The following is a 27973-nucleotide window of genomic DNA, read 5'->3' on the forward strand; positions in this document are numbered from 1 at the left end:
ACAGATTCCAACACTACGGTACATAACTGTCAAGTTTCGACTCTGTTGAACGTTTTCACCAAATTATCAAGGGATGTCTCAAATCCAAACCTCACAGAAAACTGAGAGAAGTTATTTGCCATTCTTAACTGCATAATACGGGCATCTAGAGCATCTAATAGGGGTGGAAAGAAACACAAAAAAAATCAGGAAAACTTTTTGTCAGAAAGGTTTCAGCGCTGGAAAGCGGGAGACTACGCCGGACTTTGTTATGAAGCATGAAGCATTCAATAAAAACCGTTATTGAAACCAGAAAAGCACTTGCAGCTCGTGGTAAGAAGCTTTGCCTCCAAGTCCAATTCGGTAGAGCAGCAAAATTCTCTCATCCGATGTAGTAGCATCAGATAATATCAAAACATTCAGAGATCTTAAAACTTTCCACCCTTTGGAAGAAGAACCTCGGCTGCACTTTCAAGATTACAGCTCCCAAGTGCATCATTTTGATAAGCCAACTGCATTTGGCCGAATAGAAGCCTTCCCCAATTTCTCAGCTGCTGGTCCATCTAAAATGTAACCCGAACACTTTTTGCACGCAGTTGATTGCGCAGCTCCTGATCAATCTAAGCAGGCTATTACAAGCATAACGAAACTAGTGAACGTGGCCAGGAGAAGTCAGCTCCCTCTGCCAGTGGCACCTGTTTTCTGCAGTGCTTCTTTATTTGCTTTAAAGAAATAAAAATGAGGTGTGCTTCCTATAACTGTGGGTGTCGGAGTGGGCGGAACTGTTGTCGTCTAAACAATTTGGTGTAAGAGTCAAGGGTGGAGCTGAAAGTATCATACACGCAACCAAAATTTTGAAAAATATCAGCTTTCACAGGATGCAGGAATTTTACTGATCGATTTTAAAACGCTATTAATTCATTAAATGAAGTCAAATTCTGAACGCAGCTGTTAATTTATTGCCGAGTCTTCCATCATTTGACATTTTTTTTGCTCACAGCACGTTCATCATTATTATAGCAACAAATCGAACAAGTCAATCCGGAGTGCAACACGGAGGTCCCTTGGGTGCTCTGTTGTCCTGCTTGACCTTGTGGCCTATAGTAGAAAAGAAGATTGAATCAAAATTACTTAATTATACCCAGCGTTGTTGCTACCTTGACGATGGTATTATTGCTGGAACAGAAACCGAACTTAACAAGGTTTTAGGTATATTGACTGTTTCGAGTGAAACTTTCGGGTTAGAACTCAGAAGAGACAAATGTGAGGTCTGGTCAAAAGGATTATACACGATTCGTAGCATAATTACAAGATACAGAAGAGTGGGATTCGAAATTTTGGGTGCTGCTCTTGGATCCCCAAGATTCCTTGCTTCCTCGATAAAGAAGCGTGTTCATAAGATCGAAAAACTACTGGAGAAAGTGGAGTACATAAACGACCCAAGTGTCCTCATGGCATTCTACGTAGTTGCTTGGGTGCACCAAAAATGGCGGTGGAGCCGTTCAGAGGAAGCCGTAAAAATTTTTCAGGAGTTTGACTCGCTTCAAAGGATAACTTTCGAGAATATACTGTATTCTTGTCCACTGAGTTCTGGCATCAAGCATGTTTACATATCAATAAGACTGGAATTGGAGTCCGACGAGCGTCTAAACAGATAAAAGCAGCCTATATTGGTTCGTTATTGCAATCTGCTACATTGCTAGAGCTTATAATTGGTCAAAGTCCGACAGCAGATCACGTTTTTACCAAAATGATTGATGAACTAAATGTTTTGTCAATATCGTAACTTACTCAAAGCAAAATACAGGAAGTCCTGGACGAAGTCGCTCTCAATAAATTAATTGAATTGAAAATCAGACATCCGAAAGAGAAAAAGCTTGTTTATTCTCTCCCTCCCTCTCTCTCTCTCTCTCTCTCTCTCTCTCTCTCTCTGCATCAATCGGGAGCGTGGTTATCGGCAGCTCCCATACCGGCTCGCGGTCTCCATCTCTTGCCAAACGAGTTCCGTGCGGCTGTGAAGTAGACTGGGCGCTCCCATGTAAGAAAAAGAAAGGACGTGTCCCTATTGTAAAACAGTATCTTGGATACGCTTGATAACCATGCTGTTACATATCATGGGTGGGGCGATATGATTTTACGACACGACCGGCTAAAAGACATTTAGAGCTTGCAGCGCTGCCAACCTTTTGCCAGTTTGTGGGCAGAAAAACCTGATACCAGAAACAAATTCTTCACCTAGAGATGTATATTTACCTTGTTGGTCTGCTGGAAAGCCAGCAGCTCTAGATTTAACCATTGCCTCCCCAGTGCAACCCAGTATTTCGAATGCGGCGAGGAAGTCTGGTTTTGCCCTGAGAGCTGCGGAAGATAGGAAGTTCAAGCAATATTCCCAATAATGTGTCAACATAGGTGTTCAATTCATTCTCATGGCTTTTGAATCATCTGGTTGACTCTATTTGGTGAGAATGACATTGAAGTGAATAGCTCTACTCACTGACAACAGAAGTTTTTAATCAGCTGGTTTGTCAGTTGCGTTCATCAGGCTTGCCCAATCGGTTTCAGTCACACTAAGGCGAGGAAACGCTATTATGTTGATAGCGAGAAGTGCAGACCTGTGAGTGAGCAGGTGCAAGCAAAAGAATCCTCCTTAATGTCTCATGACCTCTGATTGTGTGGGTTTTAGTATCCCAATTCAAAATCAGATTGTGTGGGTTCCACTATCCCAATTGAAAACCCGATTGTGTGGGTGTTATTCCACCTGAAAAACGGATTGTGTGGGTTCTAGTAATCCGATTTTAAACCCGATTGTATGGGTTTTGATTCACATAATAAATCATCATCAGAGTGACGAGGGGCCATTAATCCGAGAGTTTCTGTGATTCCAAACTTGGATTATGACTTTGAGCTGATTATTAATGGCATGTCAATGAGTTAATAAAGTCGATTAAGTTCATCTTGCCGAGCAATATATTAATTTATTTATTATTCCAAATCAGATCGCTTTGAAACTTAGAAAAATTCTGAAATCTTTTACTTTTTTCTTTTTCTGTTTCAATCCCAATATGCGTCAAGCGGGTCAACGGAGGCTATTTTCCGGCAATTTGCCTGCTGTGTTAACTGTAGGCGTTGAATTATTTTCCATTGTCGATTGGTAAGCGAATAACAGCGTATATAACAGCTATAAAGGTCAATGCTTGCCTAGTAATCAAGTTTTAATATAAAATATTGTTTTTTGTTTCCAGGTGAATCTGAACTCAGTTACTATTCCTGAAACACTCTCCCTCGATTTCCTTAAACGTGTCTGAGCAAACAGAAGACTATCTGGACGAAACAGCTGCAATTGACAAAGGGGTGGTCTCCTTTTGAGGTCTGAACAACCTGTACCTCTGATGTCAACGTGAGAATTATTGTATCTAAGCCAATGCACAGATCTTAACTCGGTTGCTAAGCATGTAAATATTATTAATGACGTTATGACACTCCTTTTGTAGAAAAATTTATCAGGTTTTGTAATTATTAATTACTAATTAATTAGTACGCTCACTTTATTGGGTGTTGAATAGACCCGACATTTCTATTCAACTGTTATTAGTTACCGTGATGTAAGTTAAAATTTTGAACAACTTTGAACACCGTTGGGCTATATGCTCTAAGCTTCAAAGAATTTGTTGACCGAATGGTGACCATTCTCTCATTTGGCGCCAACTTTTGGCTCTTTCCCAAAAATGTTCACCTCGTCACATTTGGTTTTGGAACACCAAAACTCATCACTGTCATTCACATTTATGAAATTATGTTTTTGTCGGGCTTAGCTATGGGAAAAAGTCATTTTTTGTGCTAGTGCAAGCTTTGAAGTTAAATTTCTTTGTGAACTAGAGCAGTGTCATTCTTAGTATTATTCATTCCATTCAACCCTTACAAACGGTGCTCGCTTTATATGTGTATTCGTTCGTTCATTTCTGCCCGAAGTGGAGTGAGACAACATTCCTTTCTTTGAATTTGACCTTCTTTCATGCTCGTTTGTAATGTCTGCTTGCTCTAATTCTATTGTCAATTGTAAATATATTTTATGCTAATCACTATTCATCATATTGCTATAGTTAGTCAAAATACAAATTTAGATTATCATGCATTTATAAAAATTTCCTTGCATTATTTTGTATGTGGAGTACTTATTAAACCCCTTTTTAAGTATCTACCTAAACCATAAGGAAAACTTGGAAATAATGAAAACATGACGTTTAATCGAAGTTTACTTCGAGCTTTTTTGTGAAACCTGACAGATTCAGAAAAGTATGCGCGTTTTTCTAGTGATATGATTATATTTTAAAAAGAGGTTGACTTAATTAAGATTTTGATAGTTATTTTCAGTTAAAGTTTGCAATACTACCATACTACACTACACCGTGGCTGCTGCTAAAATTGAAAATTTACTTGCAATTTGCTAATCTCAATAACTTTATATATTGTTGCTTTGTAAATACTTTTTGTAGTACATTAACTTTTTTCCCGAGCCGCACATTCCATTGGAGTAAACCTCATTTAATGGCGCTAAACGTGAGCAATTTACCTACTTTTGAACTTAATATTAAAAGAGGCTTTCTAACAGGCTTCATTGTAATATTTTTGTATTATGCTGGACGAATGAGCAATTATGATGCAATTCAGCTGCAGATCAATTCGTGTTGTACTAGAAATATTACTACTTGACTTCTATTATGTCCATTGCATGTTCAATTTAATTTATTTTGGACCGAGTATTTATTCTCCAAGTTGGCTCTCACTAGGAAAAAATTTTGAACCATTTCCAAAGTTGAACATTTATATTCAATGCTAGACAGATTATTGCAATTGAGTAGAGATTCTGACCCATTTGACTTTTCGTCCTCAAAAATGGGATAAACAGGTAGCGCCCAGCGGGAATTAAGTTATCTTAGATTCTTTCTGTTCACTGGTCTCCAAGTATGCGATTCACAGAAACTGTGTTGGATACTTATGTTTGTTGTGAAGGGCGGCTTCTAGAGTATGACGCCCCATCAGCCACCTCCCTTCACCCCCAAATCCCAAACCCTGCACAACTTTCATGCCGTAAGAACGTGCAGCCCCCCCCCCCCCCCCCCAATGATGCAACCCCCGCTGCGCTTACTTCACGCCCACTTGAATTAAGCTAAAGCTAGCCTCACTAAACGGTGGCTAGAAACTGAGAAAACCAAACGCTAGCGGGTGGTTTAAGAGCAATTTGCACGACGTTAGTCGGTTAAGTTTGATGTTTCAAAAAGACATTTGTTGACATTTATGTCGTGGTAAGCTGGTACTTGGTTTCTTAAAAGTAACAACTGTTTCGTAACTATTCGAGTGAAAACAATTAATTTGGTTACTTAGGACTGTTTTTATAGGACAATAGGGTTAACAAATCAGAGACTCCTAGGCATTCTTTATTAATAGCCGCCCTCATCTTCTCAGCTGGCTATTATAGCGCTCCTATTATGTATATTTTTTGCTTCGTCGAACTTTTTTTCGCTTTACCCATTTTGCAGCTTTTTTCGACATTTTGCGTGAAATCCTTTTGACTTCTCTAGGCTAGTTTCACTCTTCTGTAATTCTGCTCAAAGTCCTTCTAAACAGCAGCTGCTCAGCAAAGCAATTCAAATTGAAGAGAGTCAGTTTAAAAAATCAAAGTCAGAAATAGAAACGGGATAAACCCATAAAGCGCATTTTTAGATGCCCCGTACTTGAACTTGAAGTTTTAGCTACTATCTATAATGCTTATTGGTATTGATACTAGACTCTGTAGCCTCTCACTGAGAGAAAGGAGCATGTTTAATGACGAAATGACATCAAAATAAATCGAACTTTAAATGTTTTTTTTACAAAAATCAATTTTTGATATTTTCTTTTTTTTCAATCTCAATAGAGTTATGGGAATCAACGGCGGCTATTTTCCGGCAATCTGCAGGGTTTGTTTTTAATTTATCGAACAATGTTTGGATCAATTAAAAGTGGGCTGGTCTTTGAATACGATTTTTCGTACTTCTCATTTTTCGCGTGACTATTTCGCTGGAACGATTTTTCGACTGAGCATTTGGCTTTTCGTCTTCGAAAACAAAATTAAACAGGCGAAGACCAGAGGTCGCTAAGTTCTTTTAAAGCATTACGGCTGACTAACCTCTATTCAACGAAAATTAAGGAGACAAATTCATTGGCACCAAGGGGTTCTTAGAATTTTGCGCACCTCGCAATTCACCCCTCAACTTGATTCCACACGTAACCCCGAACGCTCGTTGACTCTGTGCATGTCTAAGCCATAGCTAGCTCTGTCGAATACAACCATTCACCGGTTGTTTGAGGTCAACCGCCCAACGTTAATTAAACTCAATTTTTTTAAACAAAAGCCAACAAAAAAATTTAGATAGTTGATATCAGAGTAATCTTGGGGAAATTTAGTATCAAAAAGTTTGTGAACAGCTGTAAACTTTATAGTGAATCTAAGTTTTGAGGCGAACTAAAAGCGGAATCGCAGTAACGTTCTTCAAAAGCTTAGCGTTTTGATGAGATTAATAAGCGCCCGCATCTCAGCAGGCTATTATTTCCTCCCTTTCTTACAATCCAAAAGATTTTAAGATCTGTTCACATATTTTTTGATTCTAATGAGAAGTCAAGTTTGGTCACGATAAATAGTATTGGGCGCAAAAATGCGACTAGTTTTAAAGCGTGAAATTTTCTTTTCTGCTTTTAAAGTGTAGTGCAAAGCTGGTGTCTGAACAAAATTTCAGTTTTTCAGCGACGACTTTTTATGCAAGGCTCTTTGATGACTTTTCTCACTTAGTTAATTTAAGACTAGGTCACATTGGATTTTCAATAAGTTTCAATTAATTTTTAATGGAAACATTCGATACCTACAAATTTTAATGACTGCGATCATTCATGATCTCAGTTGTTAGCAAATAATTGGTTTTCGTAAATTTGACACTGTTTTTTCATAAATTATTAATGAATGAGTTTTCCCGTTATTAACGTTCTTTTTGTCGCGCCATTATTTAGACTGTTTAACGGCTTGTCCCCTTTTGTTTCCAAACGAAAGAAGTTGAGACCCATTTAAGGAAATCGCTTGATAGTTAAATGTTTTTCCTATTTGACTCTGTGCCTGTTTTTTTTTTAGTTTTGAACTTACTTATTGTTGCTATTGCAGCCTTTTTTCCGCTATGGACCTGATTAATAACGAATTCCGGCCATGTATTGCGACAAAATTTAATTCATTTTGGTTTTTTCTGTGACGCTAAAAGTTTTCATGCTCAAACACCGTTTGCGTTCCAACAGGTAGAATGATTTTCTTTATTCTTTCGTGTGTTAGCATTTTTGTCAATCTTCAACTTAATGTAATTGACTTAAACTCGTTTTGACGTTAAATAGTGCAGATTGCGAGCAGATTTTGTATCGGTTTTGGTGTATAGTAGTAGCTTAAAAAAGCAACATTTATCTCTTAGAATTGTTTTTTTTCTGTTCTAATCATTTCTTCATTGTGTAACGCACACACGCAGATACAGATCAAAAGACCACACTCAGATCACGCTCTTTTGACAATCAAAGCTTCTGTTTGAAAAATTGTTGATTGTCAGGTTAATGGTTTTCAATTTGTTCGACTTTAGTTCAGGATTTGTCCTGCTATGTCTGCGTAATCTGAGTGTGGTCATTTAATGTGTTTGCTTGTGCAGATTCCGCCAAAAGAAAAATTTGTGTCGAATTAATTTAGGTGCTCATCCCAGAAAATTGCGAATCGTCTGGTTAAGTTTTAAGCCAGGTAATTTTGCGCAGCGTTTAATAGTTGTTGCAAAACGCGCTGTTCTGCAAATTTTCAAATAACCTTCGATTCGGTAGAGCCGCTTGCATCGAAAACTGGTTGCGCTATTTTGAGGCTCTATAGATATACTAGCATAGATATACGTTAGGGTTAGACGTAGTACGATCTGCTTTTGACATAAAGTTTAGGATGTTTTGAGAGCACTTTTTCGGAATCAAATAAAAATTTAATTGACAGATAACTTGTTCAAAATAATGGCGGTTATCAATACAACAGTTCAACAGTTTATGAATGTCACTTCATCAGAGTTTTTTCCACATGTAAAATGTTTGTTTTTATTCTCCCCACTCTGGTCAGGTAAGAATAAAAATTGTAGAACCCTTCATAAAAGAACCAATCTGGACCCTTCTTATTCTGGACTCGTAATTAGATCTGTTCAATCTGTCCAAAATGAGCGAGCCAAAATCATTGAGGCATACCACTTGATCATAACTGTCGACAATTATTGCTACAATAATGAATCAAGCAATCTCCGCTCCAATCGGGTAAGAACCCAAAATCCAAAATAGCCAACTAGGGATCCCGTGCGACAACGTTGCCGCTGATCCCCAACTAGGCGTGATTGAAAAGTTTTGCACGAGTTAACAGAAAGCTACAGACAACCCCTGCGCTCGAAAAGAACAATTGTCACTTAACACAGCCAAACGCTTGAGTGTTTTTAAAGTTGCCGATATTCCGGCAAGGACTTCGATTGCAAAGGGAACAAATGGGATTCCCAATTTTGCGCAGTTATCGCCGTGTAGGCAATATCTCCGTTCATCTGCCGCATCAAGAGCGTAACCTGCCTTTGAAACCGCGTTAGTGAGAGAGTTAGATTGCAGCGACGAAGTGACAGTTACATCAAATGCAGTAGGTTTCCCCGTTTTCCTGATCGGGACAAAGATTTCTCCGGCGCGTGATCGGCTTTCTGGAATGAGGTTCTTTTGTTTCCTCACTACTGGTGAGAGACTTGCAGATGATCAACCAGATACTATTTTATCTCAAATCTGGTCATGTCTTGCAATTGCGTCTCCTCGACAGTGACATTAAATGGCTTGATCCGCATAGATGTCAAGAATTCGAGCTTTACAGAACGGGCACGTCATTTCGACGTCGTTGACAGGGACACCCAAACTATTTTGCACTAATTTTAAACTCATTTCGTGGCATATGAAGCCCAGGAGCTGGAATGGGGGAACAGAAAACCATGCTCCAGCATGTCGAACATACAATGAGAGATGTCGGGCGGATCAAGAGCTTGTTGGACAGTATTTTGCGAAAAGTTTTGAACCTCCAGTTATGCTATTGTGGAATAAATATCTTGAAAATATTTACAGTTTTTGGATCTTCACCGGTTATTTTTGAAACAAGCTGTTCAGAGGACAGAACAGAACGAATGCATGATGCTTTATGCTGGTCTTGGCTTTGGCGAACACCTAACTCTGACAGGGTTACGGTTAGGGTTGCTTGGGTCCAGGAGTTTTCTGGAAGAGCAATTCCATTGATATCAACTTTTTCGCACTGTTCGGCATCAAATTCTTTTAGGGATTTAATAACTGAATTTTGGTGTTTGATAACGCAAGGAAAACGCCATTTTGGGGGCAACGATGCAGTGGCGTAGGATTCCAAGGCGCACTAAGGGTCCTCAAGGTAATCCAACTTTTCAAAAGTACCTTTTTTACCCTATCCTTTCGCTAAACTTCGTACAGACGAACTCTGGGGTTCCTAACGCAGCTCCTAGTACCTAAAGGCGCGAAACATCATTTTGTTTTTCTTATATCGAGTTTGCCCTAATCTGCCGTGGACCTCAGTTGGCACTTATTGACCTTGACGTTAAGGCCGCGAATAGGAATGTTTTTGAGGCTCTGGCAACGATACCTGAATTTTCATTTTAATGGGCCAGTTTGTGAGAGAAAAAGCAAAGGGCCCAGTGGGTCCCTTTGCTGGAGAACGCTTTCACTGCTAATAAAAAAAATTGTCATTGAATAATTGACTGTTTCAGTGAATATCAGAAATTGGCAAAAGCGGCAATGCCGGGCATTGAATTGGCGATGGCTTTCAGCATTTCACTGCGTTTTATAGAATTGAAAGCTTTGCAAAGGTCTATTCGCAAAATACCCGATGAATTTGACGAGGTGAGTTTCTTTTATACAAAAGCTTAGTCGAATGCATGATGGCGTCCGCTCCACCCGTCACTCCAGCACCCAAACGCAGGCTCTGGAAAATTCTGTGGCTTCTGAATTTGCTTCCTTGGCTAAACATTTAGCTATTAACGTCTTCAATACTTCTCCGACTACAATAGGGCGAATTCATCCTTTCTTTATGAACATTGGTGATAGCGATGCACTACAAAGTGCCAGTGAAACATATTCGGAAAGTTTATCCACGGCATCTTTTATTTACCAGCTTTGTCAGTACTCTTAAAGTTTTTTGTGACTGATCTGAAGTGGTACACTGTACAGCAGGCAAAAGATGTTCGAGAAACATTTTTGAAGGACCAGCTGCTCTAAACGTAGAAAACGAGTTCAGCTGTTCCGAAACATTTTCTTCACTGATTTGAGAAGCTTGCGATGAAAAATTACGGACTCCAATAAGCTTTTCTTCTGTGGGATGCACTTTTTTCAGAGTATCGAGATTTGCCTTGTTGACTGGTGCAAAACCTTCAGAAGCCAAAGTTTTTGCTGCTCTGCCATATTGACCCTGGAAGCACATATTTTTGCACGTTTGATAATGTCTTCAAAATTTGTTGTTTGAGTGTTCTGTTGCTTAAGAGAAGGCTTCGTTCTATAGAACTCCAAAATCTCCGTTGTTCCAACGATTAATTTTTTCAAGATTTCTTTGGTCGTTGTTCGGCCTGTGTTTTGCCCTCTTCTGTTACTGGCACGTAAAATTCATTTAGATAATCGGAACAGTTTGCTCCAGTTTAGTTCTGTATTGGGATCTTCAAGCAATCAGTAAGGACGTCAGAGAAAAGCTCTGATCAGTTGATGCTCTGACCATCGGAATCGAATTGATGCGCTGATATGCGCAGCGTCCGGGATTGGTTACTTTGTGTCGAACAGTTGCTTAGTTGCGTCTTGGAGTATTTGTCCCTTTTTAGCAATGTTTTCTGATATTTATGGTCATTCCCGGGTATAAAACTCAATCTTTTGGTCTATTAGTCCCCAAATCCAAATAGAGACAAAACTTTTAAGGATTGAATTTTTCAATACTTTATCGTAGCATCAAAAATAGGAAATGATTTTAGAGAAGCGTTACTGCACAAGGCTGTAGCATCCTCTGCTTTTGGCAATTTGATTCCCGTTCTTTTTAAGTGTCATAGTTTTTCTGCGTCAAAAATAAAGGCAACGGACTAATTTGATTGGTTGATTTGGTTGAATAGAGTATCTGCAATCTTTGCCATTCTCAGTGTTGCTCTATGAGGCATCACTGAACTCTCGGGGAAACCCTCTGATGTCATTAACCCCGCCTCCCCCCTAAGACTTTGAAAGACATGGTCGATCTCAAACTGGAATCCTTGGCTATTTGGGTAAATGTAGTCGTCCTTTCGAAATTGGGTGAGATTAAAGTCGTGTCTGGTCGGAAATTGATCCCCTGATTTGAATATTTGGAAGGAGGTTGCGCAGTAGAAGGGATGCAACATTTCTATATAGCCTGAAACGATGAAAATGGTTGTGCTTGTTTGTTTATTTGGGCAGTTTAGGAACAATCCATGAATAAACAAGTTGGACGCATTTTTCGATTCAAAAATTGATTAGAATTGATCAAAGGTTTGTTTTGACCACCATGTTTGAACAACTTTACCCCCAAAGAAATTTTGGATCACTGACACTAGTTGTTACAACAGTATCTATACTAGAATTAATGTGGAAAAATATACTATAATATTTCCCGAGTATACATCAGAGAGTCTTGTCATGCCCCTCATACATTCGTGCCATGCTTAAACATATTTGTACAATCCATGCGCGTGCATTTACCCCATTGTTAGTAAAGTTTAACTCATTCACACGCCCATAAACATCCGGGATTATAAAGATTAAATTGTACAATGCTCTTACTTTATCTCGTGCAAATATTTAACATCAAATGTTGTGCTCTAATCTAATTGCCACTCTCAGAACAGAGAGAACGATAGCTACAGCTCAGTTGACTTGTGAATAAAACATTTGCTGCACAAAACTTTTATTTCTGGAGATAGACTCAAAATTGCCAAAAGAACTCTTTCGAGCATCCTGACTTAAAATCTTTAAAACAAAAGCCTGAGAAACCCAAAATAGTTAGCGCCCCCAAAATTGCTCTAAAGATAGCTGGCATATAGGAGAACGTCACATGGGTATAGCTAGGCGTCCGCTGACATGGTGACAGGAGTGTTTTTGCCAAGTTTGAGTCAAGAGATTTTTTCTCTTAAAACTAAATATGACTCCCATTGGAAATGATAACTAAATCGTAAAACTCTGCAATCTCTTGTTGTAAACTATGGCTCAGTTGCAACCTTTTCTCAATTTGACGCCCTTTTCGGGATCAGAAAAAGATAATTTTACTCAATTTGAACGACAACTTCGGATTTGCATTGGATTGGCAGCAATCGACGAGGATCAACAACATGGCTACTTGCATCTTCATCTTAAAGGTAATGCCTTAGTTTTTTATGACCAGCTTACAGAAGCCATACGTGAAGACTTACTTGGATCAAGCACTAGACGCATTGAGAAACCGGTATGTAAACCCTGATAGAATTGAACTTTATAAACTCTAATTCCAAAATAGAAAAGTGAAGCAATCAGAGGAAAGCATTCATGATTTTTTGACAGAGTTGCAACGCTTAGCTAGTCTTGCTTTCCCAAATATTGCTGCGCGAGCTGCCGCTGCTGAATCGCGGCGTGCCAGCAGTTGCTGCTGAAGATCGTTCTAATGAGCGAGTCCGAAGAGTTAAGGAGAACTTTATTAATGGTTTGCCAAATAAGCTTAAAAAGTATCTACTCACTCTTCCTTACCACACCACTGTAGAAGACTTATGTGAACGGGCTTCTAGAAGGGCGATGCTTGAAGAGCAATACCCTGAAGATGATGTTGGAACAGCATTTAGTGAAATCTCAGCCTCACAAATGACCTCACTTATTCAGAGTATGAGTGCCTTAAGTAAAAATTAAACAGAGCTGAAAGAAACAACAGACAATTTAGCGAAGTCACTGGAAGAGCATAAAAGCCAAAATGCAAACTCTAATGCTCCTTATAGTAGTTTTAGACAGCCGCACCATTTCTATCGAGGCAGAGGTGGGTTTTACCCAAGACAGCGGTTTAATCCGCCCTACCAGTTTAACAAAAACTGGCAGATGCAACAACCTTTCCAACAAAGAAGCTGGCATCAAAATAATCAGAGTCACAATGCAATCAGCTCTCAAAGACCGGGCTATATAACAACAGGACAACAGCAGCCAGTCTACCAGGCTTATGGCTATCAGTCCCACGGCCAACTGTCAGCGACAACTGATGAAGCGGGTGTGCAAGCACAAGGCTACCCAGAATCAGGCTATCCAACAGCATACGCAGGACACTGGTCAAATACAATGCCCACCAGAAACCAGAGATACTGCCGCAATTGTGGAAAGTATGGACACACAGTGCAGTACTGCTGGTCCAAACCTCAACCTGAAAGAAATCAGCAACTGCCATTTGATCAGAAAAAAGCTAGGTCAGCCACATTTGCAACCCCCCTTTCTAACTGTTGTTATGCCTCCGTTTTCCTCAAATTTGTTTTTTGTTACCCTAACGTTTAAATCACTTTCCTTAAAGTTTTTAGTGGACTCTGGTGCTTTCTCTAGTGCTCTTACACCGTCCATGCTTGAGAAAATTAAATCATCTGCACCGCAGAGTATTAAATATCTTGAAACAAACCCCTTTCCCGTTGTAAAAGTGGCGAACGCAACCCATGCAAAAACCCTAGGTAAAGTTGAAATCACCTTCACTCTCGCTAATCAAGTATTCACAGAAAAGTTTTTGTTGTTGCCCAGAATGAATAACCCAATTTTAGGTCTTCCATTCTATAAAAACAATAGAATTCTAATTAACGTAGCATCACAAAAACTACACCTGCCTGAGATTTCTCTGCAAATTTCAGAAATGACAATGCGTAATGGCAAAACGAAAACGAAATTTAAAAAACAAATACGTTCTCAAAACAATCCAAAAATTGGACATTTTCCCCAATAGTCCGGAAACAATAGATTGTTTTCTCGACAATATTTTAGCCGACAATACAATTGGAATTGTAGATCCTAACGCACGTTTTGAAAGATCAACAGGTCTTTGTTTAACCAGCTCCTTTTCAAAAATCCAATCCTCAAAAACGCCAATAGCTTTCTTAAATGTAACCCCAAATGTAGTTTCAGTACCAAAGGGAGCAGTAGTGGCTCGATTTACAATTTTAACGCCTAAGCAAGCAAAGTAATTACAACCAATTGACCCAGCGCTCTTAAATATAGATGGCGGCAACATAAACGAGCTTGTTGACAATTCCCAGCAAAGTTTACCATTTCCAACAGACTGCTTTTGGTTTCCTACACCTGAAAATTGTGAGGACCCAGATGCATTAACCGGTATTCACAAAAGAATATTTGAGACACTCAAATTTTTGAAAGAACAAGAAAAGCTTGATCCAACAAAAGATTCTGAGTCTAGGAAAAAATTTCTTTCAAAATTTCGGTGGGACAATTCAATTTTAACTGAACAAGAAAAGGAACAAATTGAAGAACTTTTAGTTTCTTTTCATAATGTCTTTGCGCGGCACAATTATGATGTCGGTGGAAATGACCAGTTTAAGATTAAGCTCACACTTGAAACCCAGCGACCAGTGTATACTCAGAGCCCACCCATTGCATTTCACTTGCGCGAGGAAATCCTCATTGATTTAGCTATAATGCAGTATTTTGGAATCATCACTACACTGCCCTTTTCCAAATACTCGAGCCCTCTTTTTGCGCAACGCAAACCGTCGGGAAAACTCCGACTATTAGTTGACCTTAGGCGTATTAATCACTTAATACGCCATGACTACAACTCTAACAATTTCCCGATTTCAACTATGGAAGATGTCGGAGCACATTTAGCGGGCAAACGAATTTTCGCAAAACCAGATTGTAGTCAGGCGTATTATGCAGTTAAGATGTCTGACCCATTATCTGTCCAGTTATTAGCCTTCAATTTTGCCTCCCGAAATTTTGCGTACACTAGGTTAGCACAGGGACTCAGTAGATCAGTCAGTGCCTTCAGCTCTTTCATGAGAAAGTACCTCTATTCATGTATAGCTTATGACCAATGTTTCCAGTACGTGGATGATTTGGGAACAGGCGCAATTGATTTCCAGGGTCTTTACGGATATTTGAAAGCAATCTTTACGTGTATTAGAAATTCAGGACTTAAGTTATCAATGGTAAAATGTGAAATTGGTGTCCCCGAGATCACATTTTTACGTAGAACAATTTCATCGGAAGGAACATCCCCCATAAAGGCCAAAATAGATAAATTTTTATCAAATCTCAAAATGCCAAAAAACTTCAAGCAAGTCAAAAGACTTGTTGGTTTCTTTCAATACTTTAGAACCTATTTACCGAACCTCAGTGAGAGACTGCTCCCATTTTACAAACTAATAAAATGTAACAACAATTTTGAAATTACGGATGAGCACCGAAAATCGATGAGTGAACTAATAGAAATGCTAAACAATGCTTGTAAAATAACCCTTCGCCAACCAAAAACAGATCTACAATATGTAATATTGTCCGACGCAAGCTATTATTCCGCAGGATACGTCCTTATGGTAGAGGACTATGTACCGAACCAGGAAGGACTAGAACAGAAGCAATACGCTCCCGTGGCTTTTGGTTCTAAAATCTTTAATACAACGCAACTTAAATTATCAATTTATGCAAAAGAGTTTCTGGGAGTTCATTTTGCTTTTTATAATTTTGCGCACATCTTAGGGGGGACTAAAAAACCTTTCTTAGTGTTGACTGACAACAGAAGTTTGACTAGTTTTTTCCAGGCAAAGACAATTCCAACTCCTTTATGGAATGCAGTTGACCATGTCCTTAATTTCAATTTTCTTTTGGGGCATGTCCCAGGTAAAGCTAACGTAGCCGCAGATTATTTGTCTAAGATCTATATTAATCCTGCTACAAAGCTCTAAATAAAATTGGAAATCAGAATTCAACTTAAAGACGTTGCTGTCGAATTCCGACCAAAAATTCCAGACAATAGTCTTACAGTTTTACAGTGTTATTTAGAGGAACCAGATTCTGATAAGATTGAAGTTTTAGAGCCTTCTTTTGACTTCCCCTTAAATTCACTCGCAGAAGCTAACCCCTTAGATGAGTTTGATCTCAGCAATAACGACCAGTCCTTGAATCTTTTTGAGGAGCAACAAAAAGATGGCAATATTAGAACTGTGATCAATTGGATCAAGAGAAAAGTGAAACCAGTTACAACCTACTCTAAAACCGAGTTGCAAAAATGTAATAAACAATTGAACCGATTAGAATTGTATAATAATGTGTTATATCGCAAATTTTTCGATAACACCGGACAGAATTTTATACGTCAGTTGGTTTTTGCTAAGCACCTTCGTCATGAGATTCTGTTTAGAATTCACAATAGCAAATTTATGGGACACATTGGAACAGCCGAAACTGCAAACCAGTTTCGCAAGAGGTTTTACTTTCCTGAATTTACAGAAACTTTTTTAGAGTATGTGTCCAATTGTTCATCTTGTTTGCAAATCAAATCAGTTCAACAAAACAGCCTAAAAACACCTCTTTTACCAATTGCGTCAGAACAATGTTTTCCGGGAGATTTGATGGAAGTAGATTTTGTAGGCAAACTTAATCCCTCCGGAGGTTATACACATATACTCTCTGCGATGTATATCTTCAGCCGTTATCTTTTTCTAATCTCAATGAAAAATGCCTCGGCGGAAAACGTTGCCAGATATTTGCTTCAAATTTTTTATGCAGCACACATACCTTCCATCAACCATTTTATGTGATTTGGGCTCAGTTCTCACGTCAAAGATGATGAAAACTTTATGTGAATTGCTAGAAGTTGAACTAAAATTGGCATCTGTAAAACATTCTCAAACAATTGGTGCAGTTGAACGTAGCCATGCTATAGTAAAGCGAATTTTGCATATTTACGAAGATATAATTGTAAAAGACTGGCACCATTATGTTGATATCGCAGCTTTTCTCTATAACACCACTTATAACTCTTCAAAAGGATGCCCCCCGACCCTGCTCTTTCATGGCCGTCAGCCGAAAAAGCCCTTTGACTTGCGATTCAATAATTTTACTGTCAAAAAAGCGCAACCAACTCAAGACTTTTTACAACAAAGTCAAGACCGTATGAACACGCTCTTTGCTGGTGCTAGGGATATTTCCATAGTTGCATACAACAAATATCGCCGTTTCTATGACAAAAAAGCTCTTTCCAAACCTCTAGCATTGTACTCGTACTGCCTATTAATGAAACCAAAAATAGGTGGTACAAAAGACTTTGCTGCTAAATCAGTAACCAAATGGTTACCGCTCTATCGCGTTGAGCAAATTTGAACAAATTCAAACTATATAGTTCGCAAAGTAATACCAACGATACACAACTCGTACATCGTATTCGTTTGCGTCCAATTCAACCAAAATACGAGTTTGAAGATTTGAAAGAGATTGACTCCAAAAACTTTAAAGCCGACCCAATCACAAAAATAATCTCTGAACCTCAAATTTTTGACCAAACCCTAAAAGATCTAGCCTCCCACTACTCACCAATCTTAGTGGGACCATCTAATGGTTCCTCAATCATGCAATTCGGTGTGAGATCACGTTTCAATGCTCCAACAGACTTTGCAAATAATCCGGAACTCCAATTAAATACAAACCGATGTGAAAATGATAATAACACAAATTTTGTTACTGATGGACGAAATTCAGACCCCATATTACAACAGTCAGATGATGATCAACCCATTTTGCGACCCCTACAGACCCAAAACCAGGAAAACAGGCCAGGCTTTTGTCACGAAGAATATAAAAATACTGAGGAGCAATTTGTTGTAGAAGGAAACCAACACTTTCAACCAACTACTCAGAGTGCCGAATTCATTGATACCCGACACTATCCAAATTACGTTACACGGGCCACTACTCAACCGACCAGCGTGTTTTCACAAGCGGTTTCTTTGGATCCACCAAATAAATCAAAAAGAAGGCGTCGCTCATTAGTTCCACCAGATCAAGATCCACGCGTTGGAACTAACAGGGCATATGAACTTCGCCGAGAGGTGAACGTACCAAAACGCTATCAAGCCAGCTCATCGAACTCTGACCGATTCGCAAACTAATTGTGTAGATTATCTAAGTAGGCAAACTATGTCCTTCCTGTGCTCCACTGAAACAGCAAACAAATCAAGTAACATTTGATAAAAATTAATTTGACTAATATTTGGATATCACTCCAGTCAGTTCAAACATAACCTTTTCTCATAAAGTTCAACACACTCAGAATACAAACCAAAATATTCACATATTTAGATCATTTATCCAATAATCAGTCGAATTGAGCAGTACTAACAATTGGCGAACTTAAGAAAACAAATTTTAACTAAAGAATGGCCAACTTTGGTTACAACTTGTATTCAATTTCGCCTGTTCAATTAATAATCTTTCCTTTTCTGATAGCAGGAAACTCAGAACATAATGGCATTGTTTTTAATTACCATCGAAAAATACTATTGGCTGAAAAATTTGAACAGATTCAATTTGTTTTGCCTTTTCCAAATTTTGACCTAACAATTGATAAATTTATCTCTGAAATCGCACAAAGAATGGACACACTCTGGAATCACCCCAACAAGAGATGCCAACTTGACTACAGTAACATCACTGCCACCAACTTCACTTCACAATGGGTTCTTACCGAAGTCATTGCAGAGAAAGAAAGAGCCGAAAACGACTTGGTGAAACTTCAGCAAGAACTCACAGAGCTGTTCCCCTCAAAAGTTACAGAGCATCAACATCGAGAACGAAGAGGCAGTCCCGTTGCGCTGTTAGCAGGCGCTGCAGCTGGAATCTTTGGTCTGGGCATGGGATTCAAAGACAAACTATCCTGTACATTAGGACGAATGTTTGGCGGATGCAATCAGATTGGTAAGCAGAATGGAAAAGCTATTGTAGATTCCATCAACCACATGAACCAATTACAGCAAGAATGGTCTAGTGTCCAAAACGCCACGAACGAGAAATTGTTTTAGTAGGAAAGGAACTCCGAGACCTGCGTAAAGCCAAAGAACATCTAGCTGAAATCCAGAGATCTAATGTTAAAATTTTACAGACACAGTTTGACACATTGGCTAGCAGCATTAAATACATGCGAAATTGTGACCAATTTCTTTATATCCGTGAAGAAGTCAATCACCACATTGGCTTGTTGAACTCTATTTTAACGTCTGTATACACCAATCTGCGCACATATAGATCTGCTCTTTTTGCCTTAAGAATGAATATTTTGAGCTCGACTACTGCCATTGCAGATGGTATGCTGCCACTTTCTCTTATACCTCGCAAAATTTTTATTCGAATTTTACAACAAGTTTTGCTAGAAACTCAATACACCAGAGATCGACTAACATTTTCCATTCCAATAGAACATGTGATGTCTTATTATGAGACACGACTTGTTACAAGTGTTGTTAGTTTCGACTTTGCTCTTATATTAACATTATCTCTACCTTTTTCATCAGGTTCTACAGCTTTAGATGTATTTCGGGCTATTCCAGTTCCAATGCCAACTAAAGAGTCAACAAGAGCAACCATTTGGGTTTTAGAAACGCCTTACATTGCAGTAAGAGAAACGCAAAGTGAAGCTGCACTTTTGACTGAGTTTGACTTACAAGAATGTATAGGCTCTAAGCTTTACTCAATTTGTTTCTCTTCTTTTGCGATGGAAAAATCGAAGGACTCATGTCTGGCTACTTTGCTTTTCAAAGACACTCTATCCGCACTCGAAGTTTGTAGCATTGGATCAATTCAATTACCTATCAAAGAAAAAGCTCAATCGTTAGGCCATGGTAGATGGCTGATTACTAGTGCCAAAACTTCGCCAAACTTTCTGCTCTCGACTAGATCTCAGAATTCTAGTCATCCCCTAAGTAAAGAACATAGACAAGGGTGCCAAGTTTGCATTATTATTTTAGCGTGTGGACAGGAATTAGACGGACCTAATATACATTTAAGATCAGATTGGTCTACCTGTCAGTATACAACACCAGTTAGACTCGACATTAATTTACCAACGCCGCTTAGCTTTTTATTCAATCAACTTCCATCTTTGATTCTATGCCACAAATGTCTGATGTTGACATTGCTCGAGTACAATTAGTAGAGGAGGTTCATCTCCAACTAATTCACATTCCTGAGCATAAGAGACGTAATTATAAAGAACTCGAAAAAGTTACTGAACCTATTGTTAATCGCATGAAACAATTTCATCCTCAGGTAACAGCAAAATTCGATGAGACGGTGCACTGGACACCTTATATAGTGTTTGCGATCACTACATTTATTTTGTTTTTCGGTCTACGCTTTTTAATGAGTTGTCTTTTTCACCGGTACATTTAAATTCATAGACGTTTCCCTTTTCGCCTAAATATTTCTGCCCACACTATTAAATCACAGCCCATTTTGGTAGTTTCTGATGAAGATTACGACTACTTGTGACAACACCCTAATCATCGTATTCGCGAAAAGGGATTAATTTTCCGACGACGTGATTTAAATTTACCAAATCCATTTTTTAGCCCTTCAACAACTATTGTTGATACAACGGATTCTCAATCTGCATCTTGTCCAGAGTCAGAGCAATCGAATGTTCCGCCCCCCACTTATCCTCAAGTGATTTATGAGTCGCGTGCTTAATGAACAATATATAGATCAGGTTTCTCCTAACTTTAATTCATTTACAGATTCAACGTATGGTAAATAAAACTAAAAGTTTCTTTGTTTTTGAAATTTTCAAGTTTTGTTCACTTTACTCAACTCCATCTACTTGCTCTCACTAAAACTGTTTTCCTTCACCACTTTCCTACTACTCTCATCTTAATGACTCAATTGTAATTGTAGCACAATTGAAAAACTGGCTACCATTAACATGCTGCCAGCTGAAGGCTTCACTTTATTTTGGGAATTTTCGCATGCCCCTGCTTTTGCTGTAATTTTTCCAGCCTCGCTCAAAAATTGTACTCCATCACAACACAACCACTTCAAAATTGTCCCAAAATTGTTCTATTCGCTCAATAAAATGCACTTGATAATATCAACACTCGTAACAATCATAGCAAATAATGCAACAAACAATATCTTTGACATCATTTTTATAGATCTGAAAATCTTCATAAACCATTAGTTACTGATTTGATTCTGGGTGCTTTTCACTCACAAACATTTTATTATACCTGTGCTACTCTCAGTCCTAAACTCAATTATAAAAGATTTTGTCTTGAAAGATTTAATTATATAATTGTGAAAAGGAAAAAAATACTCATATAAATTGAAAAAAAAAGAAAAAAAATACATTTATTTCTGGAGCTGTATGAAAGGTATTATACAATTCGTCCACCAAAACTACCGAAACGAATAATTGCTACAAATATGTTAGATTATCGCGGATTCAATATGTGTGCTACTTCTCAATTTAATAACCAGAAAATTTTTCAAGTATAAATAAAGTTGATATACCTACCAAAACTTAATGACGATGCATCGTTTCTTCCCCACTGTCCCCCTCCTCTCCCCACCCTTCTGCTTGCAGCTTTTTGCTGCTGCTTCCCTCGTCTAGAAGCTGTGTGCTGCTTGTTGTTGGCTCTAACATAAAAAATATTTCAATGATTTGAAAAAATTTTGCTTTTAATTTCACTATTCTGTTATTGTTAAAAACCAAAAGCCTGACCTAACTACTCAACAGAAAACCACCGTTCTTTGTTAGGAGATCCAAGTTTATGTGCTTAATGTCATATGGGTAAAACAAAATCTTAAACGCAAATACTTTTTAATTAATTTATGTTTCATTTGACGAACAGGTTTTTTTGTTGCTTTATTTTTAATGCTTCTTTAATACAAAAGCCTGACAACTCTATTAGCTCAATCTCTCTATGAATCTCAGCATAGCTCCTACATGTGCCTGCTCACGTCGTATGAGTGGCTGAGCTCAGTACTTATGTTCTAATCGAATACCATTACCCTCTGAATGTGATATTTATATAAAATTTGCTGAAGTTAAAACAAAAGCCTGGTAGTGCCGTTTGTTCAAAAGCTCTCATTTTCTCTATACACACTCCTCGGCTATTGCTTTGTGTTAAATGCTTAATTTTGTGCTGATTGGACTTCATGAAGGAACCAAAATTTGAATTTCGTGTTATTTTTTTTAACTTAATTCAAAAAAAAACAGTGTATTTTAAAACAAAAGCCTGGCTTAACTATAAAAGTTAGCGCTGTAATTTTTAACACAGTTATTGATCATAACAATCTTCGTGCTATATGCCCCCTTTCACGTGCTTCTGTGCACTATATTATGTTTAATTTCACCTTCTATCGGAACTGTGTGCTATTTATAAAATTTCTTAAAATACGAAAAACAAAAGCCTCATCTTGTTATTTGAGCTACGCAACTCAAATTTAATATACAGACCGTAAACATTGTGCTTTGTGCTATATGGGTATTACCGCATTTCTCGTATTTTTTAGTTTTCAATTTTTCGCTATTTATTCAATACTGTTTGGGAAAAAGTGCAGTGAAATTTGATACCACTTGTCATTGAGCTAACTTTTTGGGCGCTGAGTTCTTCCAAACCAGGCCTTCTTCTTCTGCTTCCTCTTACGAGCAGGGGGTGCCGGGTTGTTCACGGGATCCTCCTTGTGCTTCCTCTTCAGATGCTGATAATCGTGCCCTCCAGCACGACTACCAGACGGAACGATCCAACTTAACCCGTGCAACCTCTCTGGAGACAAATCCGTGACCACTGGTGACGACAGCAGACACGAGCTCTCTTCAATGATCCCACAGTTCACGCCAGGGAGACCATTGACAGTGTGGACAGCGTGCCCAACCATCTATTGCAGATACAGCGTGTCACCAGGCCGTTGAATCACGAATCTGAATCCTTTCCCTGCTGGCCCCTGAACAAGCATGACATTTGACAATCAAGAACAACAACCGCACTATGCTCCCATAGTGTCAGCATAGGAACAAAAAACAGTCAAAAAAGAAACTAATTGCGCAATTACTTTGAGGAAGCTGCACATTTCTTTCAAATCCAGCCCTCTAATGAACGCTGCCGTGTCTGTCTTGATGTCTGGACATATAATCCAGAGCTTCACGCCAAAGAGGAGAACAGCAAGTGTGGGCAGCGTGGGCTTAGAATCTACATGAATGCTTGTGTACGTGAACGAGTTTGCAATGAGCAGGCTAGGATTATACAGACGTTCGCCCCCAAACACACGGGAGTTGAAGAAGCCGAACAAGTTTTCAGTGCGATGTGGCCTCGGGTGATAACTTAGGATGTCACGAGGATACACACCCTCGCACACCCATGACTGAAAAGCCCAGTCCGGCCTGATCTTCCCGTTGCTGGCGAAGCGTCTTCCGAAATCCAATGGCGTCCTCATTCTCGTTGCCAACTGCTGTAAAAACCAAACAGCACAACATGCATTCACAATTCATGCATTGAACAACAACTACGACACGATTACTACCTCTACACATACATCAAGATTCTTACTTGCATCTCGGGGCTGCTGAACTCCATCAGAGGCTCCCCGCGAAGAATGCCAACACTCATACTCTGGCCCTCAATTTCCTCACGGGTCACCTCTGGAACAGACGACACACTTCCAGCTGACACAAATTTCCATAGCTCTCTCGCCCAGACAACATTTCTCTGGTGTTTCTCGCTGGATACTGATTCGCGCACAGAACTGACAGCCCGCGCCTCATCAGAATCAGAGTTCATTGCGAATAAATTAAGATCAGAAGACATTGAAAACTGAAAATTGAAAACTTGACATTAATTTTTTTTTCTGAAGAAGTGGGAGTGTCATGCCCTCATACATTCGTGCCATGCTTAAACATATTTGTACAATCCATGCGCGTGCATTTACCCCATTGTTAGTAAAGTTTAACTCATTCACACGCCCATAAACATCCGGGATTATAAAGATTAAATTGTACAATGCTCTTACTTTATCTCGTGCAAATTTTTAACATCAAACATCTAATTGCCACTCTCAGAACAGAGAGAACAATAGCTACAGCTCAGTTGACTTGTGAATAAAACATTTGCTGCACAAAACTTTTATTTCTGGACATGGACTCAAAATTGCCAAAAGAATTCTTTCGAGCATCCTGACTTAAAATCTTTAAAACAAAAGCCTGAGAAACCCAAAATAGTTAGCGCCCCCAAAATTGCTCTAATAGATAGCTGGCATATAGGAGAACGTCACATGGGTATAGCTAGGCCTCCGCTGACAAGTCTGTCTGTTTTTTTTCATTATGCTCAATTTTTACCATCGTCATGTACAGTAAAATTGTTCCTAATTGTTTCATCTTTCCTTACCGCTGATTTTTTCATATTGACTTATGATATTGAAATAATAAAATTTGTGGCTGCCGAACATAAAGTTCTCCGTAACTCACCATTTTTTCGATTTCTCTAATAACTAGAAAAGGGGACAGAATAGGACTAAAGGCAATAAGTTAACAGGGAAGCGCAACTACAAATTATGTGTATTTAACGTTACTATGTTAATATCGTACGTGAGTAGTAATCATATCTGCCATGTTACTGGAGGGGGGGGGGGGGGGGGGTCCGGACCCCCCGCCCTCCAGTAACATGGCAGATATCCGCTGTTGAAATGTTCGCTGTATATAGAATTAGGTGTTACCTAAGTTTTGAACTCTCACTAAATCTTTTGGTGAAAACATAAAAAACCTAATATAAGACACCAGAAGCCTAAAATTTTTCAAAAAATTTCAAAGTCCTAAAATGGTCTGAAATGGATTTTGCGCTATGAAAGAGCACTCAAAAGTGAAATTTTGTTGACTTCACTTTTTTCACCTAAGTAGTATAGGGGTCGAAACATATAAAAATTTCGAATTTTTTGAAGAAAATTTTAAAAATTTTTTTGAGTCCTAAAATGGTCTGAAATGGATTTTGCGCTATGAAAGAGCACTCAAAAGTGATTTTTTGTTGACTTCACTTTTTTCACCTAAGTAGTATAGGGGTCGAAACATATCAAAATTTCGAATTTTTTGAAAAAAATTTTCAAAATTTTTCAAAGTCCTAATATCTGTTTATAAGTAAATATAACTGTGCTTAAGTTTAGTAATGTTTCTATGAGTATAAGCTGAAGTGTATGTCTGTGGGTAGAAATTGTAAATGTGTGTATATGTCAAGACGTTCTTGGTTTTATGTGTGAATGTTTTCCTATATCTATACAGTGAAATGTATGTATATATGTCTGAATGTGTTTATGTATTTATATGTTTGCAATCCGATGAGAGAGAGAGAGATAGAGAGAGGGAGAGAGATAGAGAGAGGGGGGAGATAAGTTCCTGGAGGGCAATTTAAATGCCTTGAAGAATGTTGTTATTTGTCTCCACGATCCAATAATATTAAATCTTGCACACGGATTTTGACCCTCAGCGTAGCTAAACTCTGTCCCATTAAGCATTGGCAAGCAAAATGTCACAAACTAAGAGGACAACAAGTTTTTGATGTTCTGAGCATGCTTTGTTGAAAACTGAATTTTCTACACCTATCTAGCTACCATATTAAAAACTATCAAGATTTTTTACGAAAAAAAAATTCATGCTCTTTGTCTTTTAATCCTAGGCAAGAAAATGATAAAATGTTGCAACACAGAAGACAAAAACAACTTTTTGATGTTCTGAGCATGCTTTGTTGAAAACTGAAATTTCTTCTCCTATCTAGATACCATAATAAAAAACTATTAAGATTTTTCTTAAAAAAAAACAAATTCATGCTCTTTGTCATTTACTCCTTGGCAAGAAAAATATAAAATGTTGCAACACAGAAGACAAAAACAACTTTTTGATGTTCTGGGCATGCTTTTTTGAAAACAAATTTCTCTATACGCATTCAGCTACCCTTCTAGGATTGAGCAAGATTATTTACAGGAAAAAATTATTTGAGATAAATTGTTGAGAGATAAACAATAAATTGAGCTGAGTAAAAAGTTTAAATTCTGTAAAAAACCGAAAAATTTGGTGGAAAAACTATGATATGCAGGAGCAGCTGAACGTGTTAGTTAAATAAAGTAGAATGATAGGAATTCGTCAAGAGCTTGAATCAAACAAATAGTGTAATGCTGTACAAGAAGGGTAGTTTCCACTGGAACTGTAAAAATAGCTAAATTTTCAAAAGTTAATTAGCCACTTGATCAATTAAGCAAGAAAGAACACAAGCTTTGTATCTGCGTGGGGTTGCTAGAAACAACTTCAGTAGCGAATAAGTCTTGTTTGCGTATTGGGGTTAAAACTAACGAATAATGCGTGCTTTGACTGAAATCTTAAACAAAAGCGAATCGCTTCTTCAGTAAATGGTACCAGCATACTGAATATACATATACTCAACTATTAAACACTGGAAGTAAAATATCAGAGCACCTCAAGCCAATAAAAATCGAATGAGTTCATTATTGTTCTTTCTTGAATCAAATTTTCGGTGCATTCAGTAACCCTGTGTTAAAATTTTGGATTACTTATTGTTCTGTCGACGTTTTAAAATAACATCACCATAACGATATTTGATAGAGCATCGGAAAGAGTAACATCCAAAGGAATTTGAAATTTAAAGCGACAGAGTCTGTATAACATATTGGGTTATGAAGCCTGGCGAACATTTCGGAATTGAACACAACACTACTGCTACCTACTACTGCTACTGCCTACTACTACTATCTACAACTACTATCTACAATTAGTACCTACTACTACTACTACTACTGCTACCTACTAGGACTACCTACAACTACTACTAGATACTATTAATATCTACTACAACTACTTATTGGTTCTAAGTTACACTAGTACCTACTACTACTTCCTTTTAATACCTTCAAATGTTACCATTTGTTTACTACCTATCTACAAAAAGCTGTTTCTGTTTCTCTAAAAAATGAAAACAATTCTTATCTCTAGAGGAGACTCGCTGAGCATAAACAACAGAATGTTTTCTCTATCTCAAGGTAATGTGTCCTGACTGACACAGACCGATAGAATTTAGCCGCTAATATTTTCAACAATTCATTAAGTGTTTGAAGTTTTTTCGAAGATATAAAAAACGCTGAAGCTATGTTGTATACGTTAACTCAGTAATTTTCAACTCAATGTTAATTTCTTAATTAACAATTAAGAAATCCATGGTATGGTATATAAAGTGGTACTTAATTAATTAAATCAATGTAGGGTTTTATTGTTTAGCGAACCAGTCTAATTTTTAGGAGTTTTTTTTGATATGTTCTTTTTTTGAAGTGCAAATTTTTTTATACTTTATTCAAAAATTGCTTGCTTCAAAAATTCTATAGTGTGTACCTTAATGGAAACAAACACTTTACAACCTACCTACATTATCAAAAAAAACAGGTTTTACACTATATAGTTGTTTTCGTATTTTTATTAAGAGCCACCTGTTGTTTCAGTTGTCAGGAATTACACAAATTTTCCAAATACCTACGTTTCAAAAACTTGTATAGACAGAAAACTGCTGGGGTAGCTTGCCAGAAGGACAATGCGTTTGTTGAGTTTCATATTAATCTTAGCTTCGGCTCAGGATGTGTTCAAAGCTGAGACTGTAATTGTGAACTTGCTATGCATCAAAAGTTTAGCGCTACATGATCTTGCAATTTTTGTTATATTAACTTCTTCCTAATTTGTTAAATTTCATTTGGTCATTGTTTATCTGAAGAAAATTAAAAACGAATCAACCTCATGAAACATTCTTGCACAAACTCGTTGCCCAGTCTTGTTGCATTCTTGCACAGTCTTGTCGCATTTGAGAGCTCAAACAAAAACATTAAATTTAGGTGTTTAGCTGAA

General features: G+C 38.0%; 2 protein-coding genes across 9 annotated transcripts in view; one reads left to right on the forward strand and one right to left on the reverse strand.

Moving 5' to 3' along the window:
• Positions 1-4737, forward strand: part of LOC142344835 (unconventional myosin-Va-like) — a 380102-nt gene extending 375365 nt beyond the window's left edge. For all 6 annotated transcript variants that reach the window (XM_075396823.1, XM_075396827.1, XM_075396825.1 and 3 more), the window contains one exon: positions 3222-4737. In XM_075396823.1, the coding sequence (XP_075252938.1) occupies positions 3222-3284 (63 nt within the window). In that variant the 3' untranslated portion in view covers positions 3285-4737. The remainder of the gene's footprint in view (positions 1-3221) is intronic.
• A 6262-nt stretch (positions 4738-10999) lies between these two features.
• LOC142344197 (trans-1,2-dihydrobenzene-1,2-diol dehydrogenase-like) overlaps positions 11000-27973 on the reverse strand; it is a 45253-nt gene continuing 28279 nt past the window's right edge. For all 3 annotated transcript variants that reach the window (XM_075395735.1, XM_075395734.1, XM_075395733.1), the window contains exon 5: positions 11000-11470. In XM_075395735.1, the coding sequence (XP_075251850.1) occupies positions 11169-11470 (302 nt within the window). In that variant the 3' untranslated portion in view covers positions 11000-11168. The remainder of the gene's footprint in view (positions 11471-27973) is intronic.

Source organism: Convolutriloba macropyga, chromosome 8 (genome assembly GCF_964194025.1).
Source record: "Convolutriloba macropyga chromosome 8, txConMacr16.3, whole genome shotgun sequence".
Lineage (NCBI taxonomy): Eukaryota > Metazoa > Xenacoelomorpha > Acoela > Convolutidae > Convolutriloba > Convolutriloba macropyga.